At 42.6% G+C, this 21,035-nt stretch overlaps 3 protein-coding genes across 5 annotated transcripts; 1 reads left to right on the top strand and 2 right to left on the bottom strand.

Annotated features, from left to right (window-relative positions):
• Positions 1 to 1,684: 1,684 nt before the first annotated feature.
• Positions 1,685 to 5,635, bottom strand: LOC124698525 (uncharacterized protein YtfP). Its single transcript, XM_047231015.1, has 16 exons — positions 5,488 to 5,635; positions 5,285 to 5,410; positions 5,113 to 5,172; positions 4,860 to 4,973; positions 4,671 to 4,758; positions 4,428 to 4,573; positions 4,256 to 4,357; positions 4,080 to 4,151; positions 3,913 to 4,012; positions 3,339 to 3,421; positions 2,859 to 2,936; positions 2,682 to 2,780; positions 2,534 to 2,584; positions 2,394 to 2,450; positions 2,256 to 2,297; positions 1,685 to 2,083 (listed from the first exon to the last, which is right to left on the bottom strand). The coding sequence occupies exons 1-16, from the start codon at positions 5,611 to 5,613 to the stop codon at positions 1,982 to 1,984; spliced, it is 1,446 nt and encodes a 481-aa protein (XP_047086971.1). The 5' UTR covers positions 5,614 to 5,635; the 3' UTR covers positions 1,685 to 1,981.
• A 549-nt stretch (positions 5,636 to 6,184) lies between these two features.
• LOC124702596 (zinc finger BED domain-containing protein RICESLEEPER 2-like) lies at positions 6,185 to 9,464 on the top strand. Of its 2 annotated transcripts, none has more exons than XM_047234758.1 (4): positions 6,185 to 6,308; positions 6,872 to 8,781; positions 8,859 to 8,930; positions 9,164 to 9,464. In XM_047234758.1, exons 2-3 carry the CDS (start codon positions 6,882 to 6,884, stop codon positions 8,921 to 8,923), a joined length of 1,965 nt encoding a protein of 654 aa, XP_047090714.1. In that variant the 5' UTR covers positions 6,185 to 6,308; positions 6,872 to 6,881; the 3' UTR covers positions 8,924 to 8,930; positions 9,164 to 9,464. The 2 variants fall into 2 exon arrangements, with proteins under 2 accessions (XP_047090714.1, XP_047090713.1); XM_047234757.1 differs by having other exon boundaries at positions 6,868 to 8,781.
• A 1,619-nt stretch (positions 9,465 to 11,083) lies between these two features.
• LOC124702595 (uncharacterized protein C630.12) lies at positions 11,084 to 19,179 on the bottom strand. 2 transcript variants are annotated; one of them, XM_047234755.1, is made up of 13 exons: positions 18,865 to 19,179; positions 18,425 to 18,463; positions 18,131 to 18,309; positions 15,468 to 15,603; positions 13,428 to 13,524; positions 13,172 to 13,234; positions 12,994 to 13,094; positions 12,720 to 12,754; positions 12,306 to 12,363; positions 12,157 to 12,231; positions 11,928 to 12,085; positions 11,565 to 11,825; positions 11,084 to 11,464 (listed from the first exon to the last, which is right to left on the bottom strand). In XM_047234755.1, exons 1-13 carry the CDS (start codon positions 19,000 to 19,002, stop codon positions 11,221 to 11,223), a joined length of 1,584 nt encoding a protein of 527 aa, XP_047090711.1. In that variant the 5' UTR covers positions 19,003 to 19,179; the 3' UTR covers positions 11,084 to 11,220. The 2 variants fall into 2 exon arrangements, with proteins under 2 accessions (XP_047090711.1, XP_047090712.1); XM_047234756.1 differs by lacking the exon at positions 18,865 to 19,179 and having other exon boundaries at positions 18,403 to 18,463.
• Positions 19,180 to 21,035: the final 1,856 nt, after the last annotated feature.

Raw genomic sequence — 21,035 nt, 5'->3', positions numbered from 1 at the left:
TTGTGTTGTTACAGATATTGGGGGCCTCCAATTCGGTTGTTGATGTGTGCCCCAAGAACCTTGTAAAGATCCGATATTCGCCTCGAGGAAATCCCTTAGTGTAAGTGGGCTAGGCCTTTGTGGCGTTTCTCACAGGAGACCTGAGTGAGGTCTTTGTGGCGTTGGTATGGCCTTCGTGGCGACCACACTCCTCCAAACGTAGACGTACTTCCCCTCAAAAGGAAGGAACTACGGGAATCATCCATGTGTCTCCGCGTGCTCCACTCTCGGTTACCTCTATCCTTATTAGCTCTAATATATCTTGTCTAGCTATATCTTGCTTAGTAGTTTATCTTGTCATATATGTAAATTCACATAGTTGCATATCTAGAGAATTTACCTTTGTGTTAAGCCTAATTTGAAAAAGAACTAAAAATTGGTAGCACCTATTCATCCCCCTCCATCTAGGTGCGGCATACGATCCTTTCAGAGGTAAAGTTTAGTAATGAGGAACCTACTTATGAAGTTGCAAATGAAGAGAGTGAGGTAACTAAGGAATGTATTTTAGCTATGTATGCACACTGCAACGTAGTTGAGCTCGATTCCGAAGCCTCACAAGGTATGGTTAAAGCAAAAGGTGTGGGCAAACCTGTTTTACCTTGCACTTTTGGTGGATCCTCTTATTATGGACTCTGTGATATTGGAACAACTATTAGTGTTATTCCCTATAAATTTTATTTTGGCATCCAAGATGAACTTGAACATTCACAATTAGAAGACACATATATGAAAATAATGCTAGCTGATAATTAAGACTCTTAGAGTTCCTATGCGAGTAATAAAAAATGTACCTATTACACTAGGACCTTACACTTATCCCAATGATTTTGTTGTTATTGATATGCCAATTGATTCTTATTGTCCAATCATTTTTGGAAGAACTTTCTTAAACACTGCATAAGCTAATATTGATTGTAGGAAGGAAACTATCTCTCTTAAGTTTGGGAAGGAAGTGGTGAGTTTCCATTTCTCGAAGTTTACTCATAAACCATTTATTGAAGATATTGAAGAGGAAGACTTTGAGGAGGAAGTTAATCTAGCTAATCTTTCCGCAATTCTTTATGATACTCCTAGAGATGATTTAGAGGTAAGTATACTTGGAAATGAAAATACTATGATAGGATTAGATAGAAATGATATCGAAAAATGTTTGGAATCTCTCCCTATAGCTGATACTCAACTAATGAGAAATATGAAGTACCTGGAATAAAGGGAGATGAAGCCTTACCACCACCAGAACTGAAACATCTTCCTCCAGATTTAAAATACTTTTACATTAACATGAATAGTATATGTTTAGTTTTTATGTTTTTTCTTTTGCATTTTTGTTTTGAATAAAGAGACCACCACCTGTAGGTATGCTTAATGAATACTCCTGTAAGTTCATTAAGTATGAATGAGGTACTGAAATAAAAAGAAAGTTAAGTTTAGATGATAGTAAAAGAAAGGGGCAGAGGGATTAAAAGTGCTATAGAAAAAGCTATGCATGTCGTTACATTTGGCTGTATTGTTTATACTTGAGATCAATGGTAGTATAAGTGTCATGCATGGTGCATTACCTGTAAGTTCTGGGCAAACCTCGTGGAAACCAATGCATTGTATTGATTTTGTGATTCTTACTGCAAAGCTTATAATTCAGAAGTTGTTCAACTGGAGAACTGCTACACGATCTTCATAACAAATTTGTTAATTCAGAAGATGCTCAACTGGAGAGCAGCTTCAGGATTTTACTTCACAATAACAAAACTGGCACTGCAGTACATTTACAGTTAATCAATACAACTCCCTGAATCTTGGCTATCTTTGCTTGTTTTTGAACTACAACTACAATACAGTGGATTAGAACCTAAGCTACACTCTCAGAAATTTATACACTGCTTGTCAGCCAATAAAAATCCTTGATTCAAGGGGTCTTCTACTTGCCATGATGCCATCCATTTCCTTATGATGCTTCCAGTTGCAAACACGCATGACGTTCGAGATTGCTGCTGGATGCCAATGTGCCTATGCTTGTCCCAGCTATATATCCACCAGTCCATGCATTCTGTGGAAAACAAAGAGCAGATGCTACTTGAAAACCTTTTCTGTTCTTGCTTCAAAAGAAATTGTATGAGAATTCAAAATGCGACACACTGTAGTAGATATGTCAATTTGCCTCTATTTTTATATGGTTATCTTGGGAGTGAGATGTTACTAGGGAAATTTCTGCTCCTTACCTGAAAATTGAATCCACCTGTGACCCCGTCAACATTAAGTACCTATAGCAAGATCACCATCTGTAAGATATAGTACTAAGACAGATTGTACAGTTGCTGCTCCAGAGTGTAGCAAGTTTTAGACAGTAGCACAGTTACCTCTCCTGCAAAGAACAGATTGGGCTGCTGCTTGCTCTCCATAGTGCTAAGAGAGATCTTTACAACAGAGGAGGAAAAAGTTAGATCCATGGTATTCATACCCAAGTTGATTCATGACAAGGGAAACTGTGATTAAGTACCTCTGAGAGCGGAACACCTCCGGCGGTCACAAATTCATCTTTGAATTGACCCTGCATATGATGATGAGGAAACACACACACAGTGAATTAGGACAGGATCACTGAACCGCTACTACTTTTCATGTGGTATATTTAACATATCACATACCTTCCCGACAACCTCAAACATCCATTGTTTCAACCGAAGGGCTATCGCGTTGAGATGGTTTTTAGGTACAGTGGCCCAGTGCATATCACCATCTAAACTCTGCAAGAGAAGACTTTGTCTGACCAAAACATCTGATTAAAGGGATGAGTAAGGACTGGAATTCAGCGGTAGTGTAACCTCCTGTTCCAGCAGGAATCTCCAAAATCTCTTCACAAGACCAAACTCCGTGGGGAAGGAATTATTTACTTTGTTCTTCTGCAAAGATTGAAAATTCTTGGTTCAACTTCATAATAACATTTACAGGAAAAACGGGAATATTCACAGGATGACAATAGATATTTCTATAACAAATTATAGGAGCCATACAAAACATTGACTGACTAACTCTAATAGAAAAGATAAAAGAGAATATTGTAAAGCTGGCTGTAAGTATCTGCATCTGCATCTGCAATAGCAATTTTTCCTTTAAAGTTAATAAAGAAATAGTAAGCAATATCCATGTTGTTGACAGCATTTATAGGAACTGGTTTCTTAACCTACTAAAGCCAAGAGGCAATTACGAGTAGAGTAATCATCGAAAATTTCAGATTCTCAGATATGAAGACTCCAAAGCATTAACAAGGTCACATTAAAAAAAGCACAGGGAAAGATATGAACCGCATGTTTATCTTTGTGCTGGAAAATGATGCGCTTCACGTCCTCGATATGAATGTCAGGTATGAAGTCAATCATAAGCTTCGCTGTGCCGAAAAAAATGTACAAATATTAACAAGGGAGGCTGGTGTGTTTGATAATTACTTCTAAGTCTTCTATGATGTTTTAGATTACTACTCTAACAGAAAAATACATGTAATTGATGAAACACAAAATGCACCCGCTTACTTTAAGTCCAATTGTGTACCGTACAATCGTATTGGATTACAAAATAGCAGATGGCCGTAATGGTAAAATTTTGGAATTACTCTCAGCACGAAAAGTACTTCTCTATGCAAGGTCATGAGAAGTTAACTACGCATAGAAAATATAATACTCTACTCAAATGTATCACATCGTTGCAATATTGTTATAAACTAGAAATGCAATCATGAAGAATATACTCTATCTACATCTACTGAATGCAAGTGTGAACAGTTGTACACACACCAACATTAGAAATACATTCATGGAGCAATTTCCCAGGTGCTTAGTTGTGATGTAGTGACATTCCTGTACAATTTCTTATGGATCTCACCTTGGTACTTGTCCTGATAGAGTTCACGAGCTCCCCATGCGGACAATCGAAGAACAACAGGGCCACTAAGCCCCCAATGTGTGACCAACAGAGGTCCAGTCTGTAACGGCCAGGCAATTAATGTAAGCAAACATCTATGGAGCCTATTTCTGAAAGTGGCAACTCACCTGAGTTAATTCAGGAGCCTTTTTCTGAATGCTATCCAGCATCAATTTTGCCTTGACTTTGGTGAACGTAACCTACATGACAAAAGAAAAGGAGTGGAATCATTTTTTTCCAGTCAGCCAGTCAATGACTTCTTGTGAGCATGATGAGATGTGCAATAGTAGTGATGGATCATTACCCCGGAGAGATCAGCCAGTCGCTTGTCTGCAATTTTAAATGTGAACAAGCTGGGCACCGGTGGAATAACAGTGTGACCATGTTGTGCAGCAAACGAGTAACCCTGCAAGTAAGAAGAAAATATAAGGGAGCTACGTTATGATTTCTAGTAGAGTAAGCATCTATTCGCAAACCTGCTGGCTGCTGCCTGTAGCGACCAAAACATAATTAGCGTTGAGGTAATCAACAAAATCAACCGTACGCTTCTCAACTTTCAGAACAAACTTCCCATCATTGTTGACAGACGCGCTAGACACAGATTTACCAGCCTGCAGAGAAACTTCAAGAAGAACTCAATTCCAGAAACTGTTTCTTTAGGGTGAAGGGTGTTTGGACGATGACTGAATGAAACAGCAGAGCCAAATAGCATGAGATACCTCCGAGTCTTCTTGCTTCATTCAGCAGGCAATCCACTACTGATGCAGAGTTGTCAGTGACAGGAAAAACCCTACCATCATCTTCGGTCTGACATGACAATGAAAACAATAGCAACAGATAAAGCAAAACCGGCTCTAGGCAAATACATAAACACGATCCAGAGATATATGTGGAGTGAACTAATCTACCTTAAGCTCGACACCATGATCTGAAAACCAACGCATGGTGTCCCGTGGACCATGAGTGTTGAAGAACGATCCTCGGAGTTCTTTGTGCCCCCTAGGATAATTTCTCGCCAGTCCCTGAGAGCGAGTTACTTAGTTGATGACAAACAAGTTTATAAATAAAAAATATAAGCAGCTCAGTAACAGTACCAACATCATTGCTACCATAGCTACACTGAAGAGAAAAAATTAACAGAGTAGTACATCATCACCGTACCGATGGTTCGAGATGATGTCCATTGGTGACGTTGCATCGGCCGCCACCGGAAATTCTGACCTGCAATCAGCCATTCCAGAAGTTCAGACGAATCGGTGTCGAAGAAACACTAGTAGTACATGTGTTTTAGGTCCATTGGAATCAAGACACTCCATTGGTGTGCCAGTCGTACCTTGGACAGGAACTTGCCTTTCTCGATGACCACCACGTTGAGGTGCGGGGCCAGGGTCTTGGCCCGTATGGATGCGTACACCCCGGCGGCGCCGCCGCCCACCACCACCAACGACTTCTCGTCCTCCTGAAGGGATACGTGATGACACTGAGCTTAGAGGGGGACGGTGTGGCGGCGACAGGTGAACAGCTGAGCCTAGTTACCTGCTCGCGGGCGTGGTTGGAGTTTGCCGATGCGCAAACGGAGGAGCAGCGTTTCCTGCGGAAGACGGAGGGGGTGGCGCGGCGAGCGGCGGCGGAGGCGGGGTGCAGCCATGGCCACTGCGGCATTTCGTCGGCGAGCTCTGTGGAGGGTCAGGCTTCAGTGTGGGCTAGGTTTGGATTGGCCCGCTTCGTTATGCAATGCTATTTCATCAGTGCCTCCAAAAGTTCAACCTAATTTGGGTAGCTAAAGTGAGTTTGGGTAAAGGAAAGAGATCAAGGTGAGAATGGTGCGGGTTGTTTTGGGTTTTTTGGTGCGGATTCTGCTGTGGCCTTAAATGGTTTGGGCTGAAATGGTTTTAATATTGAAATGGACTGGGGCGGTGCGGGCTCAGCAGCAAAGCGGATTGGGGTGGGGCGGTTTGGTCTTAGGAAAAATAAGTAGAAACGGGCTGAAACCATGGGCTCGGCCCGCGCCAGCCGTGCGGGTTCTCCACCAGAGACGAAGACCACGACTCGAGCTCAATTCTTCTGCTACCTCCGTTCCTCCCCAAATTCCCATGGCCGCAGCGGCGCAGCCTAGCTAGGTTCCGTCGCCGCCGCCGCCGCGGCCGCCGCCGCCGCCCTGCATCCGAACTTCCGCTGCCCTGCGCTGCTACCTACGCCGTCAACCTTCAGCGCCGCCCAGCGCCATCCTCCCTCAGCCGACTTGGGGCTAGGGTTCCACAGCCACCGCCGGCCGCCGCCCTACACGGTCACCGCCGTCGCTGCCGCACTTCTCCTACTTCGTACCTGGTGCCCTACCCTTCTCCTACCACACCAAGGTGAGCAGATCAGTCTTTTTGCTCAAGAATCCAGATCGTGCGTTTCCTGTACTTGCACTATTTTGAAACTATACTGCCACAAGTGCAATGCCGTTCCATGTTATTTAGTGATCTTTATATTGGTACTACTAGCTGATTTTATCGTATCTGTATGGTTCAGTTACAGCAAGCATGCTCTGCTCTATCTTAACTTAATTGGAATTGGATCCTTGTGCTAAGCCTGTATGAACCCCAGTTTGAGCTCGTAATACTGTATGATACACCCCCACTTTATTATTGTTTGCCATTTGACAGCAGTGCTCGTTTCAGTTAATTTAATGGAATAAATTAGATCATGCACATGCCACATAACCTGCAGTAGCTAGTCCATCATACTGGTCAGTACACTGCAGTACTACAAATTTTCTTGAGAAATGCATGTGACAGTAAAACACTTGAGCCTAAATTTGTCTTTGTTAAATAGTTTCTGTAGTACATCCACGTTTGGAAATTCATAGACAACAATTATAGACTACTTCTTTCATTTCAATTATTAGAGACTATTCCTTTATTTTGACAGCTAGGCTTGTAAACATGTCTACACACGTGTCTGAGAGCTCTGGCACTGGTGGTTCTTCTGCAACACCACATGGTAGGAGGTCAAAAGTGTGGGAGCACTTTGAGCAAGATCTTGTCATTGTTGGTGATGTTCCGAAAGCTGTCTGCAAGTACTGTGCAATGAAGCTTACTTGCACTAGAAGGTCTGGAACTAGTAGCCTCCTGAGTCACATTTCCGAGTCGTGCAGATTGGTTGAAGCTGAGGTTAGAGCTGCGTTTCTTGCAACCCTTAAGAAGAAACCATCAGATGTTGGATTTGTTTTTGATGCTAAGAAAAGTCGGCAACTCATGACCAAGTATTGCATCCATGCTGAGATTGCATTCAAGAAATTCGATGACCCTTACTTTGAGGAGTGGATGGACTCAATGCAACCAACATTCAAAGTTGTTGGTCGTCATACAGTTCGCAATGATTGCATCCTTACACATGATGAGATGAAGGAACAGCTGAAAGTCGAACTTCAGAGTCTTGATTCCCGTATTTGCCTAACGTCGGACATGTGGACATCTGTTCAGAAGTTGGGCTATATGTGTGTCACAGCGCACTATATTGATGCCAACTTTGTCTTGAAGAAAAAGATCATATCCTTCAAAGACGTGAAGTATCCACACACAAAAGAAGCCATTGAGGAGGCTCTTAGCCGGTGCTTGACAGAATGGGGTATTAAGCGCAAACTATTCACTATAACATTGGACAATGCAGCTAATAACACTGGGGCAGTTAAGAACTTCTTGGAAACTCAGGACCATGGCCTGATGCTTGAAGGCATAGATTTCCATGTCAGATGTTGTGCCCACATACTGAACCTCATAGTTCAAGATGGAACAAAGCATATCCACGGTTCAGTTGAGAATATACGTGACCTATTTAGGCACGTCAATTCCTCAGGCGGGAGAATCCAAGCATTCAACGCACTTGCCGCCAATAAGGGTCTACCGGAGAAGGCTGGTCTTGCCCTTGACATTCCAAGCCGTTGGAATTCAACTTTCCACATGCTCGTTCAAGCTATCAAATATAAGGGAGTTCTAAACAGCTATGCAAGTGAAAATGGCGAAGTTGCACTCAACGCAAAAGAGTGGGTAGATGTTGAAGTAATATGTGATTTTCTTAAAGCTTTTGAAGAAGCTACAAATGCAGTATCTGCTGATAGAAAACCAACTGCGCATCACTTCTTGCACATGGTGTTGTGTATCCGCAATGCATTAAAGGATCCCCAGTGGAAAGTGAATGCAGATATGATGAATTTGTCTATCTCCATGGGTACGAAATTCGATAAGTACTGGAAGGAGGTCAACTTAAGTAATGCACTTGTAATCGCCACAATACTAGATCCAAGGAAAAAGGAAGAGTACCTAAACTTCTTTTTTGAAAAGTATTGTGAGCAGCCCTTTGACACTGAGGAGACCGTGAATGTTATAAGCAAAGCGGTCAGGTTGTACTATGATCTATACGAACAGCAGATCAAGCGAAGAAGCAACGAGCACTCGGTGTCTCGTGAAGCCAGGATTAATATGGGCTCACCTGTTCTTGGTAAAAGGAAACTTGAAGAAGAGTTTGCTCAGTACAGGTCAAGGAGGAGAGCCAACACACAACCAAGGTCAGAGTTGGATGCATACCTGGATGAGGTTTTCATTGAAAGCTCAGTTGGAACTACTGATATACTCACATGGTGGAAATCAAATGCCGAAAAATACCCGGTGCTCGCAGCTATGGCTCGTGATTTTCTTGCAGTGCCTCTTAGTACCGTGTCGTCCGAGTCAGCATTTAGTTGCGGTGGAAGAATTCTAGGAGATACACGGGCCTCACTAAAACCACATGCACTGGAAGCTTTAGTTTGCGGAAAGGACTGGCTTCTTAAAGTCCCAAGCAATGAAGGTATAATAAAGTCCCGAGCAATGAAGTTATGTTCATGAAACTAATTTTGGTGATTAACATATATTTTTCATGTGCAGGTTCAAGCACGGGAGGTCCAAGCTCGGAGGTCCAAGTTCAAGAGTTGGATGGTCAGATTGTCTAATCTAAAGGTACTACAAACTTGATGCTTGCTGATCGTTGACTCTCCAAATACTTTAGTATTAAGTAGCAGTGAATGACATGAGTACAAGTACAAACCAGAGCTACTAGCCATTTGTAGTCGCATAGAAGATCTGCAGGTTCATCAAATTTGCTTCGGTGTAATGCTATTTATCTTGATAAAATATAATAGCCTGGCTTGTTATCTTGATATACTTGCTTTGATGCCATGTTTATTTATCAGGACTTGAATTCTCTCAAGAGCATGGCTGGGGAGAACTGGAAGAAGTTGGCTCTGAGTCATCCATGACTGTCGAACTGTAATGCTATTTGGGCGACCACCGTGGGAGACCTCTAACCATGAGCGGAGCAGTAGTGGCGGACTGTCGATAAGCTTGGGTTAATTATTTTTCTGGCTTGGACCCTGTGTGTATCTGACAAGAACTATTCTGTGACATGATTGTTATGGTGTTTAGCCTCTATAGCAGATGAAGTTTCGCCAGAACATTCAGTTCTAGTCAAGCAAAGAAAAGATAGTTCTTGTTGTTGTTCCTCTAATTTAGTGCTATGTGTATTTCAGTTTAGCTAGCAGCACGCCTAGGACACTCTATACATCAGTTTTTTTTTTTTTTTGATCTGCTCTATACATCAGTTTTTTTTTTTTTTTTGACATATGCTCTATACATCAGTTGAGACCAGAGAAAATCATCTGCACTCCGTAGCATGCAGAGGCCAGCGACTAGCCAGCAACGAGTGAAATGGGGATTTCGCGGGTTGAACCCATGGATTTAGCCGCATTCTCCATGTGGTGCAGTGCGGGTGCGGGTGCAAACTTCACGTGGGCTGGTGTGGGGCGGGTTGACTGATTTTTTTTTTGGATTGGATAGGATTGGGAAATTAGGCCACTGTCTGCGGGGTGGGTTGGATTAGGCGCGGCTTCTGCCCCATTCTCACCTTGAGAAAGAGATAATATGGGCAAGCAAAACATTTTGAGCTTTTCCAGATTATTACCCAAAACTGGTTTGCTAATTTTGAGCATTTTCTTCTCTCTACTACTCTCCTACATATTGGATATATCATCTGAATTAACTAAAAATTTCTACACATGGTAATAAAAAAACTTCATAAAAAATAAATACATTAAATATTCATTATAAAAGTGCATCATTCAAGCATAGAACCCGTACAAATTTTATGAACTATGTGCGATGGCCCAAATCCATAGTCAATCCTATTTTCGATAGGACCGGTTGGCAATTGAATCCGATTTTTCTCACTATTTGACTATCCATAATAGTGCGGAAAGAAAGCTCGGAGGAAGAGTGGCCTTGAGCTTCTCACCCCTTTGCCTTAGGATTCATTAGTTCCATTTCTCGATGGGACAGGGAAGGGGTAGCGAAGTGCATCGCCAACACAAAATAATAGCTCATCGATGCATAGAACACCAACAACAATTGTCTCCTCCGTTTGCACGCATATCCTTAGCTTTCTTCCTCCCATGGAGCCTCTTTTTAGCGATCGAGGAGAGATGAGTGGGCCTACTTGAGCCTTCGTCATCGGTGTTAACCACTAAACCCTCTCCAACCGAGGTAGAGGGCATGTTTCTCTTGTTTTTTTTTTTTTTTTTTTTTGGAGAGGTGATTCCTCCATTTGTCATCATTCTCAAGAAAAATCCAACAATGGTGCAAAATGAAATCGTTGCCGAGCATGCCACATTTCTTCTTCAGTTTGGTCATGAACAAACTTTGAGAGTGTTGAGCTACAAATATAAGAAACAAGTTAGCATTAAAGTGAACACAGTAGGTGATCAAATGTGAATAAGCAAACATGAGCTTGAGCATACCCGTCAAAAGGAGTTTGTATCGCTACTATTTTGAACATTTAATTAAATGTTGAGGTCTATAGATCCTGGGCTCGATACTCCCAAATCCTAAAACAAGATCGTCTAAGTAATTGTCACAAATAATCCAGCTACTTACATCAGCTAGTTTAAATTGGGTTGTGAACTTGGCCCATTAACATATCAGAGCTGACTTTTGTATCTTGAGTAACATATTAAGTTCAGAGAAAATAATAGACACATGTTGTACTGGTGTTGTGAATTTATTTCATAACTTTTTGGCAACTTTTAATCAGAAGACGAAGACGAAGAAATGTTCACTGCTGAACATAAACCTAACATGATGCTTGCAGTTCAAAATCAGACAACAAAATTTTGGTGCTTCACATAGGTCTTTCAAATGCTCCCGCCGATATTAATCTACTGAATTACATGGATATAACTAGGGTTTCAAATACAATTCAACGGTCAATCCAATCCTTGAAGAGAAGCATCATGTATAGAGGAACATTCAACGCCGCAATGATGACAATTGACTGAACGACACGGAACAGCCTCTGAAGGACCTTCCTTATATTCCATTTGCTTGGGCGAGGTAACTTCCCTGCATCTTCTGGTGGCGTTTCAGAACCCATCTCAACAAGAACAGATGAATCAGGTTCCGTTTGGTGCTTTCTCGCAGTTGGTCTTGCCACAACATTTCCTCTGACATGCATATGGAAGATCTTTCAGTTGAAAGCACGAGGCAAATTTTAGTTTTACAAAGTACCTAAAAGCATTATCCAGAAAAAGAAGACACACATACCGTCCCATAGTTTGGGAATCTGAGTTAGTCCTGGGGGTTCTTGTCACTGCCTTTTTAACAAGATGCATGGATCCCTCTGCATCGAAGACCATTTCATATTCGCCATCTTCCTCATCATCTTTCTCTTTGGTTCTTGAAAACAGTTCAGCACCCACAGACGTCATGAAGCTTACAAATTTGTTCATATATGGAAGAGAGCTCAGACCATTTGTCGGCCAGAAGACCAGCAGAAGGACGGTAATCAGAAACTGGAAGATATACCTGCAGAAACAGCAAACGCAAACAAATTTGTTAGACAGTTTAGTTGTAAAATCTGCAGCTATATAAGCAAGACAATCAGCAGACGCACGTTAGAATCGTTACCAGATATAGATATGAGTTTGTTTAGGCAGGAAACAAAGATTCGTCAGAACCCCATGAATAGTATCAGTTGAATTTGGTGTCAACCTGGGACCAGCAGACATCAGCATAAAAGATGGATAGAGATTTCCCTGCTGCCAACTTATTGTCCCAAGGGTGTGCTGTGGTATTAACAGTCCCATTAGATACAAAACATGAAATGTGGCGATAAGAAACCTTATAGTTTTCTTGCCTCGGTTACTGGCCCAAAAGTAGTGGAGTGGACAACTGTACACTGGTCATGGTCATGTCCTGAGAGCACAAGAGTCTGCAGAGTGATTGACCAGTCAAGATATTTTCAAATTTGACTCAAATCTCTGGAAATCGCAAAATGAAGCTTACCGGCTTCAGTAACCTTAGCAGAAGATCAGAAGACTCTTTGCTTACATAATTCTGATACCTGCATACAAAAAATCTAACGTTAACTGCTATGGCTTTGCCCCATGTTAACATGGTAGTTCCGATATGCAGCAATGGTTTGAACTGGTTTGGCTAAAAGTAAAGCTTCAGGAGAACACATAGGGCAACACTCAAACAAGAAAATTTGAGAGACCTATTCGCATAGCACAGCTAATCATATTGGCAATTCTTTTACCAATAAGAATACTGACAGGAACGCTTTGGGAGAGTTCAGTGATGTATATACCAGAACAAAGAGATTTCAATGATCCTAAGTTTACCAGTCAAATGATCACAGTACTTCCATGCTATGTTAGTCAAAAGCAGGAAAACAGAAATACTCGAGGTAGGACATACCTGATTCCTTGATCCATAGCAGCAGCATGTATCCTCTGAAATGGAAGAGTATAAAATTAATGAGCATACATGCGTGGTTGGTCGAATTGCTTGCAGAAATTTAACCACAGAAACGTCGTAACTTGCAGAATAAATCAGTGGACAAAACTGGTGCACTGGCACTACATATGAAACAGTATTGTCTTCATAAAGGACAACAAAAAATCTTAAGAAAGTTATAGGAATTCCTTCTTATTTGAAAATAGCAGAGAAAAAACACTTTGAGAGAACATACCTGATTTATAACAGGTGAAGAACGATGTGGGCCGCACGGAGTATTGTCAGGTCGGTACAGGGGAATGTGCGTTAAAAGAACTTTTGGATTTGATTCATTACCTTTAAAAAGAAGTAAAACTAGTCAAATATCTGATATTAACTGTAACATATGCATAATTATCTGTTCAGTTCCATACCAGCTGATAGTGTTTTAATGAACTCCCAAGTAGAAGCTCTTTCTTTGCTTTGTTTGGCTCCACCTGAACAGATATTAACAGTTCTTTAGCTATACAAAGAAGAAGCATCAAATGAAACTGCAAAACAATTTAATCTTGCTCATGAACCACAATCTGTATTCTATAATACTGATTGCACTACTAATGTAGGATTCCATTTGTAGTGTAGTTCATTGTAGCACATTCTATACAAAATTTTGGGGGCACGGTAGCATACCATCAAGAGTTTGAGCATCAACAACAACAAAGTCCACCTCCCCAGACAAAAAATGGTAGTTTCTTGGTCCAAATTCTTTTTCATAACGACTGATAACCTACAAGAAAAGATTAGCAAACTTTTAGGTTGTAGTATATCAGCAAGTATGTGTTCTCATGTATTCTTTGCAGTTACAGAAATGTTACTGCATAACTTCTTTCAGGAAAATCCAGGGCCCGTCATTAAATAAATATATTAATGAAGAAACAATATTTACAAGAGAAGGAGACCAGCAATGTACAGAAAACTATTTACAGGCCAGCAATTTAGGCCAAAGGTTACGAAAGAGAGTCACCCCAAGTTTCGAAGAGAAGTCATACTCATTAAATCTAAAAGATCAAATAAAATACTTTTCTAAAGAGATGAACCAAGACCTAAGACTAGGGAGACCATTATCAAAGGTTTGAACTTTTTCGTTGTTTACAAATGTGTCATGTTGAAATGGAGTTTTTCGAAAATATTATCATGTCCATGGACCATGGATCAATTTCTGCTCCAAAATTCTAAGGGTGGCCCCACTGTAAGTCAAGCTTATGTCAGCGGGTAATCCCGTGTTAGTATGTTACATCATTATATGTGTCATGTCGTTGCAAAACATTGATGTTCCTTCGGATGAGTATGTCTCTAGTGTTTAGACGATTACTCGGAAAGGTGTTGTTGCAAATTGCACATGAAGAGTCCTCCAAATGTTGATGTTCCTTTGGATGAGTATGTCTCTGGTGTTACACGGTCACTTAACTAACCAAGTAAAAAAATCAGTTTCCAAATCATCGCAGGCAAGGGGTAGGCTAGACTTTGTCGTGGAAAAATGTGTTAATAGTACTTCTTGAAGTTTGTCAATCTTCTCCATAACTTGACATATACAAAACCGGTTTATCTATGTAATTCCAGTTAAGAGATGTGGTCTGTAAAGCTAAATTTGATAAATAATTTCGAGTAAAACAGGGCATGTTGACGCTTGAGATTTGCGAAAGATATGCTTGTAGTATTTCCTGAAGCTCATCAAACTGCTCGACACATATACATCAGGTGAAATGTATTGCACACACAATCTGCATATGTATTTAAATTCGTTAGATATGTGGTCAGTAAATCTCAATTGGAGAAATAACTCCCAAATTAAAAATGGTGAGCAAATGTTTCAAATCTGTAAGTGATTTTATCTATGTTAAATGGTAAAGGCATGAAGAGCAGAAAGGACAAATATGAATAAGGTGCAGTAGGAACACCTGTGTCAAACCCAGCAAGAGCCATTACTAACAAGTGAAGACCACAATAGCCGAAGCTCAGACCAACCTAGCATACTAAATTTCTTTTCTAAATCAATGGCTATGCCCTTGATGAGGGCACAACTATAGTCAAAGATCACTAAGAGCAAGATGTCGCCACCTCTAAAACGATGTGTGTAATGCAGATGAGAACAGTGTGGATATAATCTTCATGTTGTGGAGGGCTGGTTTTATGTAGAACACACACACATGCACACTGTGGAACTGACAAAATTCCTCACAAGTTCCTGAAAATTTCCATTGTTAAAGCAGCGATCTGAGACTTTTTATCTAGGATGTTTTGTATACTTTGTAGCGTGGTACAAAATACGAATCTTCATACATCTCCAAAAGCAAGAAAAAACATCAATACTTCCTTTTTACCAACTCCGAATACAAAAACAGATTGAATTTGCTTCACTTTAGGCAGAGCTTCTATATGTTACGCTTTCCACAGTCTTAGGCTGCAGAGGGGACAATAAAGCGGACTACGAGATGGAAAGAAGAAATCTGCTCGAATATTTTTTGAAGACATGTGTCCCAAGAAAACTTCAGTTCAACTGCTTCAATAAATCATTTTTGGAGCTATCACATCAGAGAATCAAATCCGTGAACAACAAGGCAAATAATTCTTAGCCAGCGACGGCAGGTAGTGCAACAATGTTTTGTAATGGGAGCAATGAATTGAGATTTGAAAAACATGTAAATATACAAACGGAAATCAGTCAATCACCTTAGGATGAACTGAGTGAAATCCTGAGTAACCAATATCATGATTTCCTGAAAGATAGTAGATTGGTACATGTGGATTTGTTCGTTGCTCACTCATGCTGAATATATGTTTAAACCGAAACAAAGATTCCTGCCACCTGAAAGGTTTTTAACATTAATTAGAAAATGAAGATAATGGAACATAGAACTCTTCAATAATTTTGTACGGAAATACGATATAACTAGTAAACCACAATGATAACAGCATAGGTAAATGGGTAACACCCTCGCAGTTGACACCCTGGGGAAGCTATTCAAGCGCGCCGTCGAGCTTCGCGTCCTGGGGCAACTACACCCGCGGAAAGAGATGCCCACGATCTCGCTATATGCTGATGACGTGATCCTCTTTTGCCATCCCACGCCTGAGGAGGTTGTAGCTGTCAAGGAAACGCTGAACCTGTTCGGCCGCGCCTCCGGTCTCCGCGCCAATTACACCAAGAGCACCGCGACTCTGATTCGTTGCGCTCCCGAGGATGTCCATGCCGCCGTCCAGCAGCTGAGTTGCCCGATCGTCGAGCTACCAATCACCTACCTGGGCATACCCCTGACTGTGAGGAAACCAACGGCTGCGCAATTGCAGCCCGTGGTTGACAGGGTCGCGGCGAAGCTCCCCACCTGGAAGGCAGGGCTCATGGACAAGGCTGGCCGCCTGGCTATGGTCAAATCTGTCCTAGGCGCCATCCCGATCCACCAACTGTTGGTGATAGCCCCTGACAAAAAAACCATCAAGCTGATCGTCAAAATCCAGCGGGGTTTCCTTTGGGCCGGGCGTGCCGATGCCAAGGGTGGCCATTGTCACGTCAATTGGCAGCGGGTGGCGAGACCGATCTCCCTTGGGGGACTGGGCGTGCACGACCTGGAGCGCACGGGCCTCTCCCTGCGCTTGCGTTGGCTATGGCTCAGTCGCACCGATCCTCGCCGCGCCTGGCATGATCTGGACCTACAGTTCACCGCTGATGAGCGCGCCCTGTTCTTCGCATCCACCACGATGCAGATTGGGGACGGACGCAAGGCCTTGTTCTGGGAGGACAGATGGCTCAATGGACGGTCTATCGGCGAGATCGCGCCGCTGTTGTATGCTTGCATCCCCAAGCGCAGAAGGAAGCTGAGGACGGTGGTGGATGGTCTGCAGGACCATGCCTGGGCACGAGACATCCATGGCACGATCGGGCTCCACGAGATTGGGCAGTATCTTCTAATCTGGCAAGCCATTGACGGCACTCAGCTCCACGACGCCCCAGACCAGCTGCTCTGGAAGTGGACGACGAGCGGCAAATACTCTGCCAGCTCCGCTTACCTCGCCACGTTCCAGGGATCCACCCTCTGCCCGGTGTGGAAGCACATTTGGAAAGCTTGGGCGCCACCACGGGTCAAGTTTTTCAACTGGCTAGCGTCCCAGAACCGATGCTGGACTGCCGACCGGCTGGCGCGTCGAGGCCTGCAACACCACCCCCGCTGCCTATTATGCGATCAAGAACCCGAGACCATGCAGCACCTACTCATCCACTGCCCCTTTGCCAGGCAAGTTTGGCTCGAGGCTTTGGCTTGGTTGCGTTTGTCCTGCCGTACGCCTCGGGACACAGATGATTCTATCTTCACTTGGCTGGTGGAGGCGAAGCAAACGACGCCCAAGCCTCTCCGCAAAGGGCTGGGATCTGCAGCGCTGCTCTTGCCATGGATGATTTGGAAGCACAGAAACGACTGTGTTTTTGAGGGAGCACGGCCATCTGTGCACAACCTGATGTCCAAAGTCAAGGACGAAGCATCCCTCTGGGCTAAGGCGGGTGCTATGGGGCTTAGGGTAGCGCTGCCGACGACCTGGGATGTGCACTAAGTAGCCGAGTGTGTATATTGTATGCTGCCTCCTACGAGGATTGTAAACTCTCTATCTTTTCAATGAAATGAGACGCAAAGGTCCTTTGCGTTTTCTCGAAAAAAAGAAAAAAAAGGTAAATGGGTAAATACAATGAAACAGAATGGAGAGAACATGGAGTGAAAGTTTTTGTTTATTCACTGACTGATGAGAAGAAAACTTGAGAGAAAATGTAATTATCAGTATATCACAGATATATGATAAATAAGGTGTTTGTCAAATACTTTTACTGGATTTCTTAATCGATCCTCTATGAATTAGAAGGGTCCTTATGAAGATGGCCCAATTCAACCATTTACAAAAATCCAAGAATTCAAGCCCTTAACCTTCCAATTTTCTAGAAGACAACAACATAGCGATAACTGCTACCTGTGATCGTGAGTACTATGTTGGCCTCAAATTATAGAAATAGAGCGGAGCAACTGGTTATCCATTTCATATTTAAAGCCACTGGAAATCTAGAAATACATACATGTTCTCTTCACCAAATAGGTTATTTTATAAGGAGCAAATGTAAGAAAAACAACATTTGTCCAGTGGGCCAAATGCAGTAATTTAGATATTTCTTATTGCATATTCCAGTCACATCACTTATTATAGCACATCGTCATTTAAAGCGCATACAAACAAACAATGTGTCGTTTCTGACCAACACAGTACCAAACTACCAACTCAAATCAGATATAACGTCGAGAAATGAACTTGTTGCTATGAAGTAAAAGGTGAAAAAGAATTCAGCATCCGTGCCTTACTCTTCATCGGACAGATATGGGCCACCATCAAAGTGGTCACCGAGGAACAAGACCACATCAGGCTTGAATGGCAATATGACGGACTGGAAGGACCTTCTCATGTTCAAATCTGTGAAGAGCTCGACAGCTTGTAGCACAACTGAGCTTGCTGGTAGACCGAGGGAGGTGCTGTCCATAAGCTGCAGGGGAAAACCTTTCAGAAGGAGAGCAACATATACCTGAAAATTACTTTTGTATACTATGTCCTGCTATGGCTTTATTGGCACAATTACATGAATTAGCAGCGAAGCTGACCTGTGGATCAGCAATGACGGCAATCTTCACGTGGTTATCCTGCGCATCAAGTGGAATATGATAATGAGATGTATAGTAAATGCAAGAAATGGCAATGCAAAGCTACAAACAGGGGCTGGTGTTTGATACTAATAAGCGGTAGAGTTTGAATGCACTAGAAGTGAAAATTCTTGTTGCTGAACAACTTGTAGCTTGCTTTGCTAATCTACATGACCAACACGCAATTGCACCAATTCAGGCATGGTGGCTAACAAAATGGTGATGGCGGTCGAATTATGGACCTTTCCGCCAGGAGGAGGTGGGTGCCGAGGAACGATTCAGTAGGAACCCTATAGACCGAGGTTAATTATGGGCACAAAACAGTTCATCGGCCTAAGAGAAACCCCGCAGCTAAAATGGTGATCTAACAGAAGCCGTCCGAATCCAGACCGAACACTGACCGGCGATGGGGAGGGAGAGGACGCGGATGGCCACGAGCAGGAGAGGTGGGCGGCCCAGTAGGCGCCCATCTCGCCGTAGAGCAGCGCGGCCGCCCACGCCGCGCACAGCAGCAGCGTGAGCCGCGTCGCGCTCTGCATCGTCCCCGGGAGAGGTGGACGGCCCGCAGGAAGGGGAGATGAGCGCCGGCGGAATCGAGATCTACAGCTCAACCATCAGACGACCCGCGACTGTGTGAGACTTGGGAGGCAGACGCTGTTGCGTGCAGCAGCGTAGGCGTATGTATCACGGAAAGTGATTTCAAGAAAAATACAGTTACATAAACTGCGAATCATCTACGAATTGTAGGTTAGGGCTAGGGTTTTGTAAGACTTAGTTAGAGTTAGGGTTAGGTTTTATGCAAACTTGGTATGGCTTGTTTCGTATTGTTTTTTTGGAATGCTTTGTTTGGCGGTAATATAATTGTCGTTGATGATTTTGGTTTTTGTCATTGTTTCTTAGATGGCAAAAATCGTGAATGTTCATCATGTGGATAAGGCGCTTTCTTAAAAGACAATGTAAGTGCGTTGATCCAGAGGAGGTAGTCATGGTGTTCATCACTAGTCCTACCTCTATGTTGAGATTGCGGAAAGAGTGAGGCCGGATTTGAATTGGATGAACCCAAGTGATGTATTTGAATTGGTTGGAAGGTATAATATCAGGTTTGGACATCACAATCTCTTGAATATAATGCCTCCCGTCTGTCTCCGAGATAAATTGCAGTGCATAAAAGGAGATTGTGGGGCGGACTCCCAATATAAGTCTCTCGAGCTATTTGCCCCAAAGAAGGTTGGTGCTCGATTGAACATTGACTTGAATCGGTGTGCTTCCCCATGTGCTCGAGAGGAGCCACTTGAGGACCGTAGAGCTGATGTTCACGACACAATAATGAGCCAACCTCGTAATGAGCCAACCTTCAATGATCCCAGTTCGCAATGACTAGTATGAGGCACTGAAAACGAAGGATGATGACTTCGAGGGTGATGAAGCAGAGCATTGGTTACGACAATGCGGTTGGTGACGTGGATGCATATTTTTTTAGAGGAGGACGTGAACCATGAACTCCCTTATTTGTGAAGCCATACATGACACAACAATGAGCCAACCTTCAATATTCCTAGTTCGCAATGACCAACATGAAGAACAAAAAACAGAGGATGATGACTTCGAGGGTGAAATTCCAAAGCTTTGTTGGAATTCGAAATGTGGATCAAGAAATAAGCGGTTAAGTACCATCGATCGTACAAGGTGGTTCGGTTAAGGCGTCTTGCATCGTGAAGTGTGAGGAGAAAGGATGTCCATGAGTTGCGAAAGTACATCTAACCCCTAAGAGCAACTCCAATAGTATAGCTAGTTGTTGGCTATAAGCAAGATGCCATATCATCTATAACTAATTTGTAGTCAACAATTACAATAGTTAGCTATAAAAATGTACCACTTTCTCAATGGATGACCCACCTTTTATTGACACAACTTGCCTAGGAGCATATGCTAGAGCTAGCTCTTACATAAGAGCTCACTTACATTCTCTCTCCTCTTCTCTCTCCTCCAACTAGACACAAATATATTATTTTAATTCTTGTAGCCAGCTGAGTAGGACTTATTGTACTTGCTCTAAGTATGGTTTTGGTAATTAATGACAACCTCTATAGACTTATGGTTTCATTGCTTTGTTTGTGAAGGAATGTTCCATAAGTGATGCTTAAAATTCCACAGGTGATGCCATGAAGACAAGGATACAGATTGTGTATTGGGCTCAAGATCATTGACTTGAAAAGATGAATATGATCAAGAAGAAGAAAATGAAGAGAACTTCGAAGCATCAAGATGAAGTTCAATAAAGTTGAAGTTCTCGTGTGGAAATCAAAGTTTGTCATGCTCTGTCCTATGTGTAATGTGTTAAGCCACGGAGGAATTATAATTCATCTACCAAATTACCACTTGTAAGGAAGCATTTTCTGCTAGTGCAACACCACTGAGTCACTATAATTCATCTGCCAGGTGGCGTCCACTTATCAATGGGTTACCATTTCTCTCTATCCTCCCCTACCCAGCTGCCCTCCACCATAGGTTAGCCGCAGAACCGCCACCTCCGCCCGCCGCCGCCACCAGGCCTCTTCTAGCTGGCAAAGTA

Source organism: Lolium rigidum, chromosome 3 (assembly GCF_022539505.1).
Source record: "Lolium rigidum isolate FL_2022 chromosome 3, APGP_CSIRO_Lrig_0.1, whole genome shotgun sequence".
In the NCBI taxonomy this organism is placed as follows: Eukaryota; Viridiplantae; Streptophyta; class Magnoliopsida; order Poales; family Poaceae; genus Lolium; species Lolium rigidum.
The sequence above is the reverse complement of the archived record's forward strand: the minus strand, read 5'-3'. Positions and strand labels throughout refer to the sequence as shown.

Coding starts and splice junctions, on each gene's coding strand:
- LOC124702595 (XM_047234755.1), bottom strand. CDS start 19,002: ATGCAGAGCGCGACGCGGCTCACGCTGCTGCTGTGCGCGGCGTGGGCG. Junction 12,364..12,719: donor GCTATGGATCAAGGAATCAG/GTATGTCCTACC, acceptor TTTTGTATGCAG/GTATCAGAATTATGTAAGCA. Junction 12,232..12,305: donor TGCTAAGGTTACTGAAGCCG/GTAAGCTTCATT, acceptor ATCACTCTGCAG/ACTCTTGTGCTCTCAGGACA.
- LOC124698525 (XM_047231015.1), bottom strand. CDS start 5,613: ATGCCGCAGTGGCCATGGCTGCACCCCGCCTCCGCCGCCGCTCGCCGC. Junction 3,422..3,912: donor CTATCAGGACAAGTACCAAG/GTGAGATCCATA, acceptor TTTTCGGCACAG/CGAAGCTTATGATTGACTTC. Junction 2,084..2,255: donor CAGGTGGATTCAATTTTCAG/GTAAGGAGCAGA, acceptor TGTTTTCCACAG/AATGCATGGACTGGTGGATA.
- LOC124702596 (XM_047234758.1), top strand. CDS start 6,882: ATGTCTACACACGTGTCTGAGAGCTCTGGCACTGGTGGTTCTTCTGCA. Junction 8,782..8,858: donor TAAAGTCCCAAGCAATGAAG/GTATAATAAAGT, acceptor TTTCATGTGCAG/GTTCAAGCACGGGAGGTCCA.